Source organism: Mesoplodon bidens (genome assembly GCF_964165515.1).
Source record: "Mesoplodon bidens genome assembly, chromosome: 2".
In the NCBI taxonomy this organism is placed as follows: Eukaryota; Metazoa; Chordata; class Mammalia; order Artiodactyla; family Ziphiidae; genus Mesoplodon; species Mesoplodon bidens.
Genome location: NC_138177.1, coordinates 21,664,361 through 21,681,860, shown reverse-complemented (window position 1 = coordinate 21,681,860; position 17,500 = coordinate 21,664,361). Strand labels below are relative to the sequence as shown.

The window sequence follows — 17,500 nt, the reverse complement described above, 5'->3', positions numbered from 1 at the left end:
TTTGCAATTTTTGTGTAAATGTGAAAATGTATCAAAACAAAAAGTTACCCCCCAAAAAAGGAATAAAGAAAGTGACCACCACTAGTTATTCTTCATCAAAAACGTTAAAAACAAACCAATAATACATAATATGCAGATTTTATGTTTGTTCAGGGAAATCTAGCTTCATGATCTTACATAATCATTTACACTGTGAAAACACTGACTTTTGTGTTTCAATAAGCACGAAAGGGTTACTGGGGCTGTTAGTAATGGTGAAGAGAAGAAAAGTATTCACGTCTTTTTTTCATTACTGTATCTCCCAGAATGGTTAGTTGGCCTCTGCTCACATGTGTTTTTCAGTATGTGTGAACTGCTGATATTGACCAAGAGCTTACTATAAAAAGTTTGACTTCTATATGTCAGACAGAAGACTTGAGAAATGTATACAGGAATAAGCTAAGAATCTAAACTCTAGTTCTGAGAAAAGATGAATGCAACATCAATGTAGTGGTCAGTCTGCAACTATGGCCCTAATTGACCTGTGCCTATTTTTGTAAATAAGGTTTTTACTGGAACACAAGCACACACCCATTCATTTACCACATGTTGTAGAATCACGGCTGTTTCTCAGAGTTGAGTATTCATGACACAGACCATGTGGTCCACAAAGCCAAAAATATTTATTATCTGGCCTTTTACAGAAAAAGTTTGCTGATCCCTGCCATAGCCCATAGTGGCAAACTCCCAAGTAGTCTGAAATCTTTAGATAGATTTTCTTTTAATGCCCTTGCTATTAGTATGGTTTCCTTGTCAAGAGACTCCATTTTAAACCCCTCCAGTGAATAAGTCTTAGTTTTTCACTGAGTAGAAGGGCAATGATCTAGCTTGTTTAGAGCTGGAGAAGGGACCTATAGGTTTAAATCATTCTTAAATATAGATTCTCAACCAACCTTCCTGTTTTAGCCCCATTTTCAGAAATGCTTGGAGCTTTCGACCTAGAATTTTCTAGAGGTTCAGTTGTGCATACTGGGTTGCCTCCCAGCTTCCCCCACTCCCAGTTTAAGAATTAACTTTCTCAGTTCTGCTAAGTCAGTTACCATTTATTCATCTACTCTTCAGCTTCCAAAATTCTGTTGCTACTGTCTACTTTCTGACCTCATTTTCATGGGTCTTTATCTTTTTTCCTTTTAAAAATTAGATCACTTACTCCACTCCACTGACTAGAGTTCTGGGAGAAATTAAGAGGTAAACGTATATTTAATCTTCTGTCTTCATCCTGCCATTTAATTTTATGAACAAATTCAACTGTTCTTTCAGAGAATAATTAAAAGAAAAAAATTTTCCCCACTGTTAAACGTCCAAAATTCTGTTACATATCAGGCAATCTAATTTAAACTAATGTGGATATTACCCAGATTGACTTAAGTAACTTGTGAAAAATAATTTGTGAGATGAAATCCCTACTGGAGACCTGAATTTTAACAAAATGGATATATTCTATACAAAACCACAAAAAGAGTTCTCTTACAAAGTATAAGAGCACCTGAACTTTTAAGTATAACCCGGGAGCAAGATCCTGGGAAAACCAAGAATAAAATACTACAGAAATCACATACCAAATAAAGATTATACGCTAAACTGAAAGAAAATTATTTTATAGAATGTCTTCACTTAAGGATGAGAAAATCAATGCCACATCCTTATGTTCTGAAGATAGAATGTGAAAGTTTAAGGATGAGAAGTTCAAAAAGGAACAATCATAAAACAACCCAAATACTGCAAACTGTGTAAGTTAGCAGTTTAGATTTAGTCTAAGCTAAAAAGTACCAGCTACAGAAAAATAAAAAGTAATAATTTGAGTATACAGTGTTGTTTTAGGCAAGGTATAAGCTATATAGATGGCACCTGTAAGAAAGAGAAGAAGCCAAGGTGATAATAAAAACAAAAATTATTTGTTTTCTGGGGGTTGTTTTTCCAGTCAAGTTCAGATTTGTAGGAGAAAAATAAATCAGGATAAGATCTTTGGAAGAAATGGGTACAATGAAGGAAAAATAGAAGACTTTTCCACTGCAGGCAAGGTAAAGGTCTCAGTTAAGGAGCTGTCCAGAGCAAATGCCCAGGGTGATACACATCAGCTTGGAAGCTGAAGACATTCTCCATTGCTACCACCACCTCAGTTGGTACTAGAATTAAAAGCAAAAACAAGTGGTTTCCAAAAAACCAGCAGGACTCAACTAGATTCAACTTCATTTGTATAGATAGTAAATATCATTCTAATCACATGATCCTGATAAATTAGAACAAAAGATGGGCAACTTCTGCAAAGGTCAGGTACTAAAATATCTTTGGCTTTGCAGGCCATATGGACTTTGCTGCAAACTACTCAACTCTCGTTAACAACTGACTGAATTGTCTCTAAGGTTATGAAGCTTGGAGATGAGTCTTAACTATTCATAACCTTATGATATGCAATAAAAACTACAAGGCTACAGGAGACAACCTATTCTAGTTCAGTGAACATCCCAGGAACATTTAAGAGTTAAGGCCTATGAATCAGACCTGGATAAAATCTGGCATAAGAATCAGAATCTAAAGTTTCTAACCGGTCACCCTTTTATAGTACCGTGCAGAAGCATCGGTAGCTAATGTGAGGGAAGTGAGCTATACCAAAGTATACTTTAAATAAGAAACAGGAAGGCTTCCCTGGTGGTGCAGTGGTTGAGAGTCTGCCTGCCAATGCAGGGGACACGGGTTTGTGCCCCGGTCCGGGAAGATCCCACATGCCGTGGAGTGGCTGGGCCCGTGAGCCATGGCCGCTGAGCCTGTGCGTCCGGAGCCTGTGCTCCGCAACAGGAGAGGCCATAACAGTGAGAGGCCCGCGTACCGCAAAAAAAAAAAAAAAAAAAAAAAAAAAAGAAAAAGAAACAGGACTCCTCTGGCTCCCAACAGATGTCACAGAAAGTTGAAAATGGAGAAAGTACATTAAAAATATTGCCAATGTTAATTATCTATGGAAATAACAAAAAGAGAACATTCAAATTTTACTAGGTATTAATTAGTTCCAACCATGTTAAGGGAACCTTTTGCCAGTATCAACTAAGTAGCAAAATGACCTTTAATTCTACCTCCATCTCTTGGACATAAAAAGATAATAGACATTATTTCATTCTGAATTTACACTCCATTCAAGAAGCAAGATCCTAGTGAAGGTATGAGTAGCATGTTGAACGCTGGGATCTTTATTAACTTAGTAACAATAAATATACCACAATATACTTATTTCTGTGTTAAACAGCACTATGACTTAGCTCTGAGTACACTGTTACACAGGAATTATCTATTCTTGTCAAACCTGGAGGTTTGTAAGTTGTCTTCATGAAACGTTTCTCAAAGGAAACCAAACCAGCTTGTCTCTTCTACTCCACCTCCCCCAAACCGTAACAATCTTGAAGGCAGGGACAATACCCATCCTATTCATTGGTGTATCTCTGGCATCTTAACAAAAAGTAAAAGCGCAAAATTTTTTCTTGAGTATGAACCCTTAAAAAGCTTTCCTAAAGAATAGTAGCGCTTCTACAGTATATTTCAAAATCGTAATTTTAAATATAAAGATCACATAAATGATACATATGTATATGTTATTGCACAGAAGCTAAACAAACCCATTCATAGAAATGCATTCAAAGAAGTAGAAATAATTCTATTATTTAAAAAATCACTCTGTAACTTTATAATAATTTAAAGTTTACATAGTGCAACCCAGCTGTTCTAGGTAAGGGATTCTATTTTACCTTTCCTGGGATGAAGCAACAGAGATTGGAGTCCACATACTTCATGAAAGTCATATTTAAGAGAGACAGCCTTGTTTCAACAGCAGCGAGGATGTCTGCATGACGAGCTAATGAATGGTTTCTCCTTTCTGACTCTCTCCTACGGAAAAAAAAAAAAAAAAAGGCAACCATTAAAAGAAGTACTGTGGACTACAATGTTAACCAAACAAAATGCCTTAATGTAAGTCTAACATTTACATGTTAATTTAGAAATCTACAGTTGGGTCATAATTTGTTTAACTGTCATGATAAATGAATCACTATGTTTAGAAATCCTTGCCAAGGATTAATCCAATACTCACTGATAAAATATTTGAAAAAAATTAGTTTTTTTTTTTGTTTTGTTCTTTGGCTTTGTCAGGCCTAATGGCTATTAGAGAAATTAATGAAAGAATTACACATGGACATAAAGACAAGAGACCATATATTTTTGCCTATAAAATCAGCTCATTTAAACTTTTAAAAAGTTTTATTGAGACATAATTCACATACAATAAAATTCACTTTTAAAGGGTACAATTTAGTGGTTTTTACTATATTCACAGTTGTGTTCCCATCACCACTATCCAATTTCAGAACATTTTCATTATAACAAAAAGAAAGTCAAGGGGAAGCTGGGATGAAGGGACAGAGTAGCATCGACATATATACACTACCAAATGTAAAATGGATGGCTAGTGGGAAGCTGCTGCATAGCACAGGGAGATCAGCTCGATGCTTTGTGACAACCTACAGGGGTGGGATAGGGAGGGAGGGGATATGGGGATATATGTATACATACAGCTGATTCACTTTGTTGTACAGCAGAAACTAACAAGACATTGTAAAGCAATTATACTTCAATAAAGATGTTAAAAAAAAAAAAAAAAAGAAAGCCTATAACCATTATCAATCACTCCCATTACCCAGCCCCTGGCAAGAACTAATTTACTTTTGGTTTCTATGGATTTGCCTATTGTGGACACTTCAGATAATTGGAATCATAATCATAATATTATGTGGTGTTCTGTGTCTATCTTCTTTCAGTTGGCATAGTTTTCAAGGTTCATCCATGTTGTAGCACGTCTCAGAAGTTCTTCATTCCTTTTTATTGCTGAATAATATTCTATTATATGGACATACCATTATTTTGATTATCCATTCATCTGTTGATGGACCTCTGGGTTGTTTCCACTTTCTGGCTATGATGAACAATGCTGCTATGAATATGTGTGTACAAGTTTTTGTGTGGACATATTTTCACTTCTCCTGAGTATATACTTAGGAGTGAAACTGCTGGGTCATTTGGTGACTCTATGTTTAACTTTTTGAGAAACTGTTTTGTAAAGTGGCTGCACCATTTTATAATCTCACCAGTAACATGTGAAAATTCCAATTTGTCCACCTCCTTCCCAACATTTGTCTTTTTAAATTTTAGCCATCCATCCCAGTGGGTGTAAACCAGTATCCCATACTATTTTGATTTGCAGTGCCCTGATGACTAATGATGCTGACTATCTTTGATGGGCTTTTTGGCCTTTAGTGTATCTTCTTTGAAGAAATTTCTATTGAATCCTTTGCCCACTTTCAAATTGGGGTTATTTATCTTTTTATTGTTGAGTTATAAGAGTTTCTAATACAATCTGGATATAAGTCCTCTAACAGATAAATGAGCTGCAAATGTCTTCTCCCATTCTGCAGGCTGTCTTTTCATTTTCTGGATGGTGTCCTTTGAGGCACAGAAATTTTAAACTTTGATGAATTCTCGTTTGTCTACTTTTTTCTTTTGTTACTTGTGCTTTTGGTATCGTATCTAAAAAACCACCGCCTAATGCAAGTTCATGAAGGTTTATGACTATGTTTTCCTCTCAAGGTTTTATAATACAGCACTAACATTTACACTTAAGCCTGTAATTCATTTTCAGTTAATTTTTGTATATGGTTTGAGAAAGGTTTCCAACTTCATTCTTTTGTCCCAGTGTTATTTGTTGAAAACACTAATCCTTCATCATTGAATTTTCTTGGCATTCTTGTTGAAAATCAATTGACTAAAAATTTAAGGGTTCACTTTCTGGACTCTCAATTCTATTCCATTGATCTGTATGTCTATCCTTTTTTTAAAAATTAATTAATTTATTTTTTGGCTGCATTGGGTCTTTGTTGCTGCATGTGGGCTTTCTCTATTTGTGGCAAGCGGGGGCTACTCCTCATTGAGGTGCGTGGGCTTCTCACTGCAGTGGCTTCTCTCATTGTGGAGCACGGGCTCTAGGCGCGCGGGCTTCAGTAGTTGTGGCAGTTGTGGATTTAGCTGCTCCGCAGCATGTGGGATCTTCCCAGTCCAGGGATCGAACCTGTGACCCCTGCATTGGCAGGCAGATTCCTTTTATTTTTTAAAAATTTTTATTTATTTATTTTATTTTTGGCTGCGTTGGGTCTTCATTGCTGCGCACAGGCCCTCTCCAGCTGCAGTGAGTGAGGGCTACTCCTTGCTGTGGTGTGCGGGCTTCCCACTGCGGTGGCTTCCCCTGCTGCAAAGCACGGGCTCCAGGCTCATGGGCTTCAGCAGCTGTGGCTCACGGGCTCCACAGCGCAGGCCCAGTAGCCGCGGCACACAGGCTCAGTTGCTCCCCAGCACGTAGGATCCTCCCAGACCAGGGCACAGCAGGCAGATTCTTAACCACTGTGCTACCAGGGAAGTCCCTGTATGTCTATCCTTATGCCAGCACCACACTCTTGATTACTGTAACTTTGTATTAAGTTCTGAAACTGGGAAATGGTAGTCTTCCAGTTTTGCTCTTTTTCAAGATTGTTTTGATTATTCTGTGCCTTTTGCATTTCTATAGGAATTACAGGATCAGCCTGTCAATTTCTGCAAAAAGACTGCTAGGATTTTGACAGGGGTTGCACTGAATATATATATATATCAATTTGAGGAGTATTACCATCTTAATGTGAAATCTTCCAATCCATGAACATAGAATGCCTTTCCACTTATTTAAGTCTTCTTTAATTTCTTTTAACAGTGTTTTGTGGTTTTTAATGTACAAGTTTTATACTTTTTTGGTTATATTCTTTACTAAGTTTTAAAATTCTTTTTGATACTATTGTAAATGGAATTGTCTTAACTTCATTTTTGGATTGTTTATTGCTAGTGCATAGGATTATACATACATACATTTATTTATTTACTTATTTATTTATTTGGCTGTGCTGGGTCTTAGTTGTGGAACACGGGATCTTTCTTTAGTTGCAGCATGTGGGATCTAGTTCCCTCACCAGGGATTGAACCTGGGCCCTCTGCATTGGGAGCACGAAGACTTAACCGCTGGACCACCAGGGAAGTCCCAATACAATTGATTTTTGTGTACTAATCTTGTATCCAGTATCCCTGCTGAGCTCATTTCTAGCTCTAATAATTAATGTATTTTATATACAACATCATGTGTATACAAGATCATATCATCTGTGAATAGAGAATTTTACTTCTTCCTGTTCAATCTGGATGCTTTTTATTTCATTTTCTTGCCTAAATGCCCTAGTTTGAACCAAAATGTTGAACAGATAATGGTGAGAGTTGAACAAATGATAGTAAAATGATCTATTGTGATCTGTGTACCCTTTGCTACAAAAATTTGGAAACCATTTAACCCAAGTAAACCCTTAGTGAGATTAAAAACAAACAAACAAACAAAATCAAGAAACAAACAAAATCCCCAATTGTAAATTATTGCCAATGCTAACCATAACATACCTTGGGAGTTGTGCTTTAACTTGTTTCTGACATAGATTATGGTACCTCTCCACTTTTAGAAATCCCTGATTCAACATTCTCTGGCAGACCAAGTCCATTCTTTTACAAACCTATGGGAAGAGAGAATGAGAAAGAAGAATTTTAAAAAGTAAAAACCAAATTGGTAACAATTAAATTAGGCTCATAACTGATGGTTCAAAATTCTGTGCCAGTATTGTTCCCCAGTTTGCTATATGAATCTTTGAATCAGTATATGTGGGTGAATCCCTCATTGTAAATTACAATAGTGCATTTAAAAATTAGTATTATGTGTAGGTAAAGAATACTTTACTCCTTAAAAAAAAAATATATATATATATATATATATATATATATATATGTTTAATTTTTTTGGCTGTGAGACATGGCTTGCAGGATTTTGGTTCCCTCACCAGGGATTGAACCCATGCCCCCTGCAGTGGAAGTGCTGAGTCTCACTTTAGGTATTTGTTGAATGTTCTGGATGTATCCCTGCGATTATGGTCAGAGAGTATAATCCTGATGATCATTAAAACAACATATTTGAAGGTTTTTAATAGTTTGAAATAAGAAAATTCTCCTTTGGCCAAAAGCATATTCAAACTTGAGCCTAACTGCTCACAAAGTTTTTATGATCTATAACCAGAATGAGAGTTTTTAATTATTTCTTCTAGTGACTTGGGTTAAGTATGACAGATTATGGTGGCCAAAGCCTATACTAGACACTGTCATATCCTCCAAAATATTCCAACGTGTACAGCAGAAACTTAACTACTTTGAATCCTTTAAAAACATGGTGTCTTTATACAATAAAAGTACAGGATCTGAAGTCAGAACACCTAAATTTCACTCCAACCATTATACATCCTTGAGCAAGTCAGCTTCTATTTGAAAGCCTGAATCAGACATCTGTAAAATATGGATAGTACCTACTAGATAGGGATGTCATTAGGATTCAATAACACACACTAATGAATCACTTGGTAAATTATAAAGTGCTATATAAAAATTATGTTAAATAAACTTTGTTTAACTTACCACTAATTTGAAAACTTTGCTTCATATACGTAGTTCTTATATTTCTGAGATATCCCAGTATCTTTTTTATCTTAATGAAACCTACTACACAAAATACATTTGTTCTTTGTTTCCTGAGTATTTTGCAGTGACTCAAAGTGATCAACCTGGACATTAATTCTCACTATATAGGTGTTGCTGAAAGTGCAACACTGAGATATTATTGAGATAAATCTACATCAAGGCTAAGTCAATTAGGCAAGGGCTGTCTTATGCTTCTATCTCTCATAGCACCTAAAAACAAATGCTTGACAAATACTTGAAATGAAATACTGATGAAACTTTTGATACAAGTTTGCTTTCTTCTGAGATTATAGGGACAAAAATTCTGGTAAACTGGGTTGAGCTAATAATGGTTTTGATATTCTAATATTAAATACTAGCTATTCCCTAAATCCCAGTATGCCAAATGAAAGGTATGAAGGTAAACAGTTCTTTTCATTTCAAAGTAAATGAAAACATAATAAGGTTTAAGTACTGATACTAAGAGTAATTCTAAAAATTGTATTTTAAAATATGGTGGAATCTATTTCTAACTAGTAAGTTATAAACATTTGTTCAGTGTCTACTGAAGAAAAATACAACCCAATATGTATTAACATAAGTAACTGTTTCTAAAACAAAATATTTAATGAGTTACATTTTTACAAATCTTTGATCCGTGGTTTAACAGAAACAAGTGAATTTTCATATCTGCTTCTTCTGCGTTAAAGAATGAGAGTGAAAACTGCAAATAATATATTAGTAAAGTAATGAAAATATTTTATATTGTAGAGACTCCCTGAAAGGGTCTTGGAAACCCCTCTGGTAAACCTGGACCACAAATGAGAACCAGTGCCCTAATCCTGTGTAAACACGTTGCCATGAACACTGGTACTGAACTTTATGTGAGGAAAAAAGAAATTTTATCATGTTACTGGAGGAAGGAAAAGAGAGTATGTCTTTTTGTGTGTGATGAGGGGGAATAAAGCAGGCTAAATTCTCATCTTTCGTAGTAGAAGTCAACAGATATTATCAAATAGAAGACAAACAACCCAAAGACTTGAAAGTGGTGCCTCTGAGGAATAAAAATTGGGGGTTGCATTGTTGTTAACGTTGTTAAAACTACTTGATGTGAGACACCCTCTAACACAACTTTGTAGAAAAATACTTTTTCTATTTGTGGACTCTATAACCTCTTTGATAATTTCTGAGTTAAATACTGGAACTAAACCCACTGTGGTGATGATTTCCTAATTTTTTAAAAGTGAAATCATTATTCTGTACACCTTAAACTTATACAGTGCTATATATCAATTACATCTCAAAACTGAAAAAAAAAGTTTATTTACAAAGTGAAAAATTAAGGTCAATTACTGCTGTACTAATTTCCAAGGTAGTTTCTAAATTATTTTATTATACTAGAATTTTGCTGCACTGAATCTAGCTAAATAATAGAATTTAGGTATCTCTTAATAATCTAGAAATGCAATGGAATGAGTACTGACTAGTATGCGTATACAACTGACTGGGGGATGAGAATATGAATAAATAATCAGATACGGTCAACCAAGGGACTTCACATGATACAAGATTTGAACCAGGCTTTAAAGGAAGACAGGACAAGGACTGCCAAGTTAATACTGACAGAACAAAGGCACAAAGCCTGGAAGGAATAAACCATTAGCAAGCAAACTACTTCTGAAGACAGATCGGGTATGTAGGCAAAGCTGAGAGGAATAAAATCTCTCAGGTTTTGAGCAGGAAAATCAAACAGTAATGAGAAGTAAGTTTAAAAGGAAAAAGAGCACCCATTTTGGGAGAGATCTAGTATTGGTACAGTTGATTGGTCATTTTCTGGAAGCAACTGTAATGTTAAAACTAAAGATATGGTTCTGGAAATTTCACGTGAAGATAGCTGAAACCACTGCAGATGAATCCCAAATGAAGTAAAAGACAAGAAAATAAAGGCTTATAAATGGAGCCTCAACTGACCATTATAACTAAAAGCTGGTAAAAAAGATCAGAAAATATACATCTAAAACGAATACTGTAAATCAACTATACTTCAACTAAAAAAAAAAAATTAGAAAATAGGAGGTCACAAAGACAGACAAACTAGAATAGCACCACAAAAGCCAAAAAGATTTGAAGCATTAGTCAATATTGTAGGAAAAGAACAGATTTTAATGTGGTATTCTTCCATTCATAAATGTTCTATAAGCACTGACCGACCGATAGCATAAAAACAAAGACACGACAGAGCATATATCTATCTTTTGTTTAGGATTCAGAAGGAAGCAAAGTGACCTCTGAAAAACAGCAATCCACTAATTTTCCCCAAGGTGAGCAGTTTAATGTTAACTGCTGACAAGGTATGTTAACTTGCAAAACAAAATTATCTTATGTAAAGTGTAGCTCTAAATTTGGGGATATTTTAATTATTTCCCAAGGCTAAAGGGAAGAAATTTCATTTCTCCAGTTATTAAAACAAAACAAAAATCCTAGCAATTTGGCAATTTACCCGACAGAAAAATAAAATTCTAGAATCTGATATACAAAGATGATGACTATGTCAAAAACAATCAGTGTATTTAGAGATTAGGAAAATATATACTATAAAAACAAAAGGGAACTAATGGAACAAATCAGTCTACAATGAAGACGTTTAGCTTGGCCCCTCTGTTATTTGCTGCTCTAGTATGAAGAACAGATTTGGTTTTTTCTTTGTTAATTACTTCAAGATTTAAAATGCCATGTTTATTCTTTTTATCATTTTCTAACTTAAGTGGTCAGTAATAAAAATTTTTCTTCACTTGTGTTTATTTAGAAATCTTTTTTGTTGTGCCACTATGGCCCTTCTTAATGCAAGACACATACGCCATAAATCCATGAAATGCACACTTTTCCTGTTAAACCTAATCTCTAATATCAAATCTTAGTTGATTCTAAGATGTACATTTTTCATCTTTTAACATCTGACAGTGGAATGGTCTTCCAATATATGATATATTACAATATAATTGCCAGCATTTCTTTCTCAGATATCTTAGATGCCTTGAAATATAGTATGCTGGGCTTCTTCAATTTTGTTTAAGATGCTGTAAAGACTTTAAGATATGTTATCAATTTAATAAAAGCTCTTCTGGAAGAAAAAAAAAGTACTGCCACAATAATATACATGCAATTTGATCAAGATGCATTCTCATTTCAAAAATGTTAAAATGGGGACTTCCCAGGCGGTCCAGTGGTTAAGACACTGCACGTCCACTGCGGGGGGGCTTGGGTTCTATCCCTGGTTGGGGAACTAAGATCCCGCATGCCATGCGGTGCGACCAAAAAAATAGAGGAAAAAAAAAGGTTAAAATATGAAACTATACCTTGGAATCAAGGAAATACTGTAATGGAATCACATTTTTATGTACTCATTTCGTGCTCTACAGTTTTCAAATGAACAGTTCATGTTTTTCTCCAATTAATTAGGAAGCTATTATCAAAGATTAGGCTGCTTATTAGACCCTTGAACTGAAAGGGATGTAGACACCAGAACCCGTCCTTTCTTTTTACAGTGAGAAAACTGAAGCCGTAAGAATTTATATGACTTGTCCAAGGTCATCCAGCTACTCAGGGGCAAAAAATGAAATTAAGAATCAGGGTCTTCTAGCAAATAGATACTTATTGTTTATATATATACATATATATGTATCAGTCTAATATGGACTTTAATATGGATTACTCTCAGTTTCCTCATTTTTTTGTATTGGCTGCACAAGATTATTTGAAGGATTGGAGAAGTGCCTAGGACAGCACCTCAATAAAAACCAAGCTATGTGGGGGAAAAAAAAAGAATCCAGGTCTTCTGATTTGTATCTTTTTAAATTTAGTGATCAGTAGCTATACAGATCAAAATGATTATCCTAATTATTCTCAACTGATTAGAGTCTCAAATAATACTCCACTGCTATAGAAACTGTTGGCACTAGTCTAGAAAGTAGGACTTCTTTATTTTAAGGACATTAGTGGGGGGTTCTTACTACACTACTAAAGTTTAGAGATGGAGCTAAACCAAGATCTTCCTATAATCCTCTCAATCAGACAAACCTGCTGTGTAGAACATTTGACAAGCCATCTAGGCTGGATTCTTCAAAAAGTCATGAAAGAATGAAAACAGTGAAAAAGTGGGAGGAATGTTCTAGATTAAAGAGTCTAATGTATTATTAGATTTAAGGACCTTAACTACCTCCCCAACCCCTCCGAGGTATAAAAAAACATTTTGAGGACAACTGAAAAATCTGAATATAAAATGTAATATTAAATCCCTTGGAAGTGATGATATTGTGATTATATAGAAGAAGTATTCAGGGGTAAATGTCATTATATTTGCACCTTACTTTCTAATGGTGAATAAGCATACAAGTGAAAGAGATACAGCAAATGTGGCAAACAGTTAATGACAGGTGATCAAATCATTTTAAAAATGAACAATGAATGAGCCAGGCCTATTTGTTTTTTCAGTGAACTCCTCTTAATTTCCCTTACCTATTAAAAATATTGATACAACTTGCCCCCTCTTTCGTAAGAATACTTTAATCTTTTATAAAAAAAATTCTATCTACCTGGCATGGATTGTTTAAGATACAATACTATATACAGAGAGACACAGAGTTAATTCTCAATCGTCTGCTGATAAAATTACAACAAATTAAAAATTCTCTGGGTGTCCTCCCTAAATATTCACTTGGAAAGAAAATGTAAATTTATTTTAATATTAGCCTGAGCAAAACAATTAGGATACTTACATGCCTTTTTTCTGCTGGGAATGTTCTTCTATCTCTGACTGGATGAAAATTCATGATCTTGAGGAAGCCTCTCCTGATTAGCCTCAACATTCTTGTATTTACTACTATGCATTTGTTGTCCTAGTGCTTTGTAAATGTGCTCAAGGAAGGTGTTTACGTTGTCTCAATGATGATACTGTGGACAGGGTTACTGACTGAACACCTTTGCTTTGAGACTGTGCAGGAGTGAACTGTCCCCAAAATATTATAATTTCTTACCTATACTTAAGTACCTGTTAATAAAATCAATAACCTGATGATGACATGGTGGGGGGAAAAAAAACCCAGCAACGCAGAGTGTATTTTCTATAATACAGCGATACAGAGCAGTGGTCCTCAAAGTATGTGACCCTTGGGATTCCCAAGATCCTTTCAAGAGTTTGCGAAGCTAAACTATTTTCATAATACTAAGATGTTATTTGCCATTTTCATGCTTATTCTCTCACAGGATACAGCAGAATTTTCTAGAGGTAACATGACATGTGATGACAGCTAAGGGTGATGCATTGCGTATTCTTGTGTTTTCTAGACTTTTCAAAGGTAAGCTCTTAGGGTCCTCAATAATTTTTAAGAGTGTAAAGGGGTCCCGAGACAAAAAAATTTGAGAACTGCTGGTATAGAGCAAGAGATAGGAGGAAGACAGCTTGCCTACTTAAAAAAACAAGTAATGGTTTCCCATTTTCCTTCGTATTTTCTACCAATCAACCCTCTCTACAACTGAAGTTTTCAAACACATTTGAAGAAAAGATGTGAAAGGAACTAGAAATGGGTAATAGACTTAACTAGATAGAGTGCTTCAGAGAAATATCTTGGGACAAAAGCATATATTTATGTACCTTGTTACCAAATGGAAAATTTCATTCCAGATAATAAGCAGGACTTCTGAATTTAACTTTTAGTCAAATTTGTCCTGAACCACTAATAGGATTCCATTAGATTTATAGGAGCTCCAATAGAATCACAGAGGAGAAAGTATGATAGGATCTCTCTAAAACAACTTTTTTTTTTTTTTGGCTGTGCCACGCAGCTTCCAGGATCTCAGTTCCCCGACCAGGGATTGAACCCCAACCCCCTGCAGTGAAAGCAGGAGTTCTAACCACTGGACCACCAGGGAATTCCCTAAGACAACTTTTAAAAAGCCTCCCATACTCATTTTTTCAGTGAGCGACAACACTGTACTCATGAGTCAAAGTTATACGTTTAAAGTTAGCTTTGATCTGCTCTGTAACTAGCTGTAGGACCTCACTTCTTAACCTGTGCCACTTGTTTCAAAAACTCTCATACCTGCCAAGGAGGCCTAGGTGACAATCTAATGTTGCATCAGCACAAATTTGTGTGACTTACTGGCAGAACAACTCAAAGTACATGTTTTGTCATTTCAAAAGTTGTGTTCATCCAATTAATTTTAAATATATTGGAGAAGTTAAATATTTAAAGAGTTATTTTTATGTAACTAGGATTTCCAAGTTCCATGTACATTTTGGAGCAAATAGTCAATGGCAGAAAAAACAAAACAAAATCCAATTTAATAAGGCATTTGGACAGTCCCTTGGAAATAACTGAACTGGAGAGTCAAACTTCAATAATTCATGGCAACAGGAAGCAAATTATCAACTAAACTGCACAAGTAATTGAAAAATGTTATTTAGTCATTTCAACTTAGAGCAAATCTTTTCAAGAAAATACAGAGTAGTTAAGTGGATCAAGCACCTGTCCTCTAATTTAGGTGCTAACAATAGTTATGACTGAGGTCCTAATAAGGCAAGTAAATTGGGAAGGAAGAAAAAAAAGAAACACCTGAAAAATAAACTAGCTCATCAACCAATGAATAGTTGACATTTAGCTTTATGGAAACCAATTCTGTTCTTAATTAATATCACTCTCTTCCAATTATATCCAACCTAACTCCACTCAAGGAACTACGTAATTTATATGCCAGATAGCAGCACACACACTGCTACTGATTTTCTGGCAAACAGCATTTAGGTATAAATGGTCACTTAAATGAGAAAAGGCATGTAAAGGACCTAACAAGCACTATCTCTAGGCAGCCAATTTCATTAAACGATCGTAATTAAATTAATGCTGACATCTAGTGGCAAGAAAGAATCTTTCATGTTACTTGAATTGTACCTTATGACATCAAACCAATGAATCTACAACCAAAGACACTTCCAAATCCCCACAAAAGATTATCCATTTAATCTAAGAATTATCCATTAACATTAAGAAAGGAATAAGAAATAGTTCCCCATTACTAAAGCAGAGGGAAAAAAACATCTTTAAGATGTAAAACTGGCAGCAGAATCTTTTTGGGGGGTAGGAGTGGAGGGGTGGTAAGGGACTCCTTATGGAAAAAATCTTTGAAACTACAAATTTGTATCTTTAAAACACTAGAATAGATAACTGCTTAAAAATTAAGAATGCAGCTGAATACTTCACTTGAAAGAGATGTCATTTACTAATAAATTGTGGGGTGTGTTTTTAACTTTGTCCCCTAGGACAGGCTGGTTTTCCCCCCTTTAAAAACGTTTTAAATTTTTTAAAAAATAAAATGACCAACAAATGAATAACCCCCCCACCCCCACCCAGTTCTCCTCAACACTTATAAAACAGAACTGTGAACATCCCAAGCTTTACAAAGGCATTGTCTGGCTGAAAGGCTCAATTCAATCAAATGCTATGGCCAATTTCCAGACACCAGGAATGTATACCATGAATTCTGATCAAACATCATCCTTTATAAAAATTTGAAGGAATATTTAAGATTCTACAAGAAATTCTGGATGACATGTCCTGGAAATTAAGGGACAATCATTTTGAAATATCACTTTTCAAATGAAGAATTTTCCATCCTGCAGACTGGCATGGTTAATGTGCTATGTTGACAAGAAAAAAACCCAACAACTGTCCACCAGTTTGAATGAATATTTACAAGCTTCCTTTAAAAAATAAGTATACTTTCAGAAATACAATTATAATCAATTTTAGATTGGAGGTGTACACCTAAAATATGGCATATTGATTATTAAGAAAATGCTATACACAGCACATTCAGCAATATGTCTTTGTCCTCTTAAAAACAACACGACCGCAGATTTAGCTTCCACACAGAATCGGTCTGCAATCATTTCAAGATGTCCACCTCCTTCAATTTCCTTACCACTTAAATTCACTGAAAGGAAGCAAAATACCTGACTGACCTAAGATATTCATCAAACCTTCAGTGAAACTTCTGGAATGAAGAAAGTCCCAATGGCAATTTATTTTCATAAATCATGGACTGAACTACTGTGATTTTAAGGTATAAAACCTCTCCTAAAGCTGGCGGGTGGGCGTAAATCACTAGTTAGAAAACGAACTGCAGGAAAGAAAAAAAAAAAACCTTCTCAAGGGGCAAGTTGCTTCACTATGGGTGGGAAGTATCAGGGGTGAAGCAAAGCCGGAATAGTCACTTCTCAGGGCTCTACTTTACTGGTCAACTAGGGCGCTGGGGTTGAGGCTACGTTCCAATTCCTCCAAACCTCTACCGGCTTTTGGGAGGACCGACCGATCCGACTTTATTTTCTGCAACAAGAAAACTTGGCGGGGGGTGGGCGGGGGAACAATACGTTATTCTCGCAGACAAACCAAACCTGGCTGGGATCATCTCGCCTACTTCGGAGTGCTGGCCCCCCAACTCCGGCCGGGGGCTGGAGGGTGATATACAAAAGGCAGGTGGCGAGACCCCTCCGGCGTCCACTTTCAGGTCGGAAGGAGGTGGGAAGCTCAGCTCCCGCTGCCTCCCTGGCCGCGGCCCCGCTTCCGGGTGGGGGGCACGGAGCCCCCCAAGGCCAAGTTCCCGCAGGCAGTCGCCCCCAGCCCCAAAGCAAGGGCAAAATCCGGACAAGACCCGCGGACCGGCCCCGACAGAGACTTTGGGGCGGGAGGGGCGCGCTCGGTGCTCTGGCGCCGGCTGCGGCTCCCAAGGGGCTCCCTCCCCGGGGAACGCTCTTTCCCTCTCGGGCCCTCCCCAAACCTCGGCCCGGCGGAGAGGGCGGCGGGGG

General features: G+C 36.3%; 2 protein-coding genes across 4 annotated transcripts in view; one reads left to right on the top strand and one right to left on the bottom strand.

The window, feature by feature from the left end:
• Window positions 1–17,500, top strand: part of TP53BP2 (tumor protein p53 binding protein 2) — a 192,825-nt gene that overhangs the window by 42,985 nt on the left and 132,340 nt on the right. The gene's annotated exons all lie outside the window — the stretch shown is intronic.
• Window positions 1–17,500, bottom strand: part of FBXO28 (F-box protein 28) — a 30,199-nt gene that overhangs the window by 12,395 nt on the left and 304 nt on the right. For all 3 annotated transcript variants that reach the window (XM_081224254.1, XM_081224255.1, XM_081224256.1), the window contains exons 2-3: window positions 7,543–7,652; window positions 3,774–3,912 (exon numbers count right to left, since the gene is read on the bottom strand). In XM_081224254.1, coding sequence (XP_081080380.1) covers window positions 3,774–3,912; window positions 7,543–7,652 — 249 coding nt within the window. The remainder of the gene's footprint in view (window positions 1–3,773; window positions 3,913–7,542; window positions 7,653–17,500) is intronic.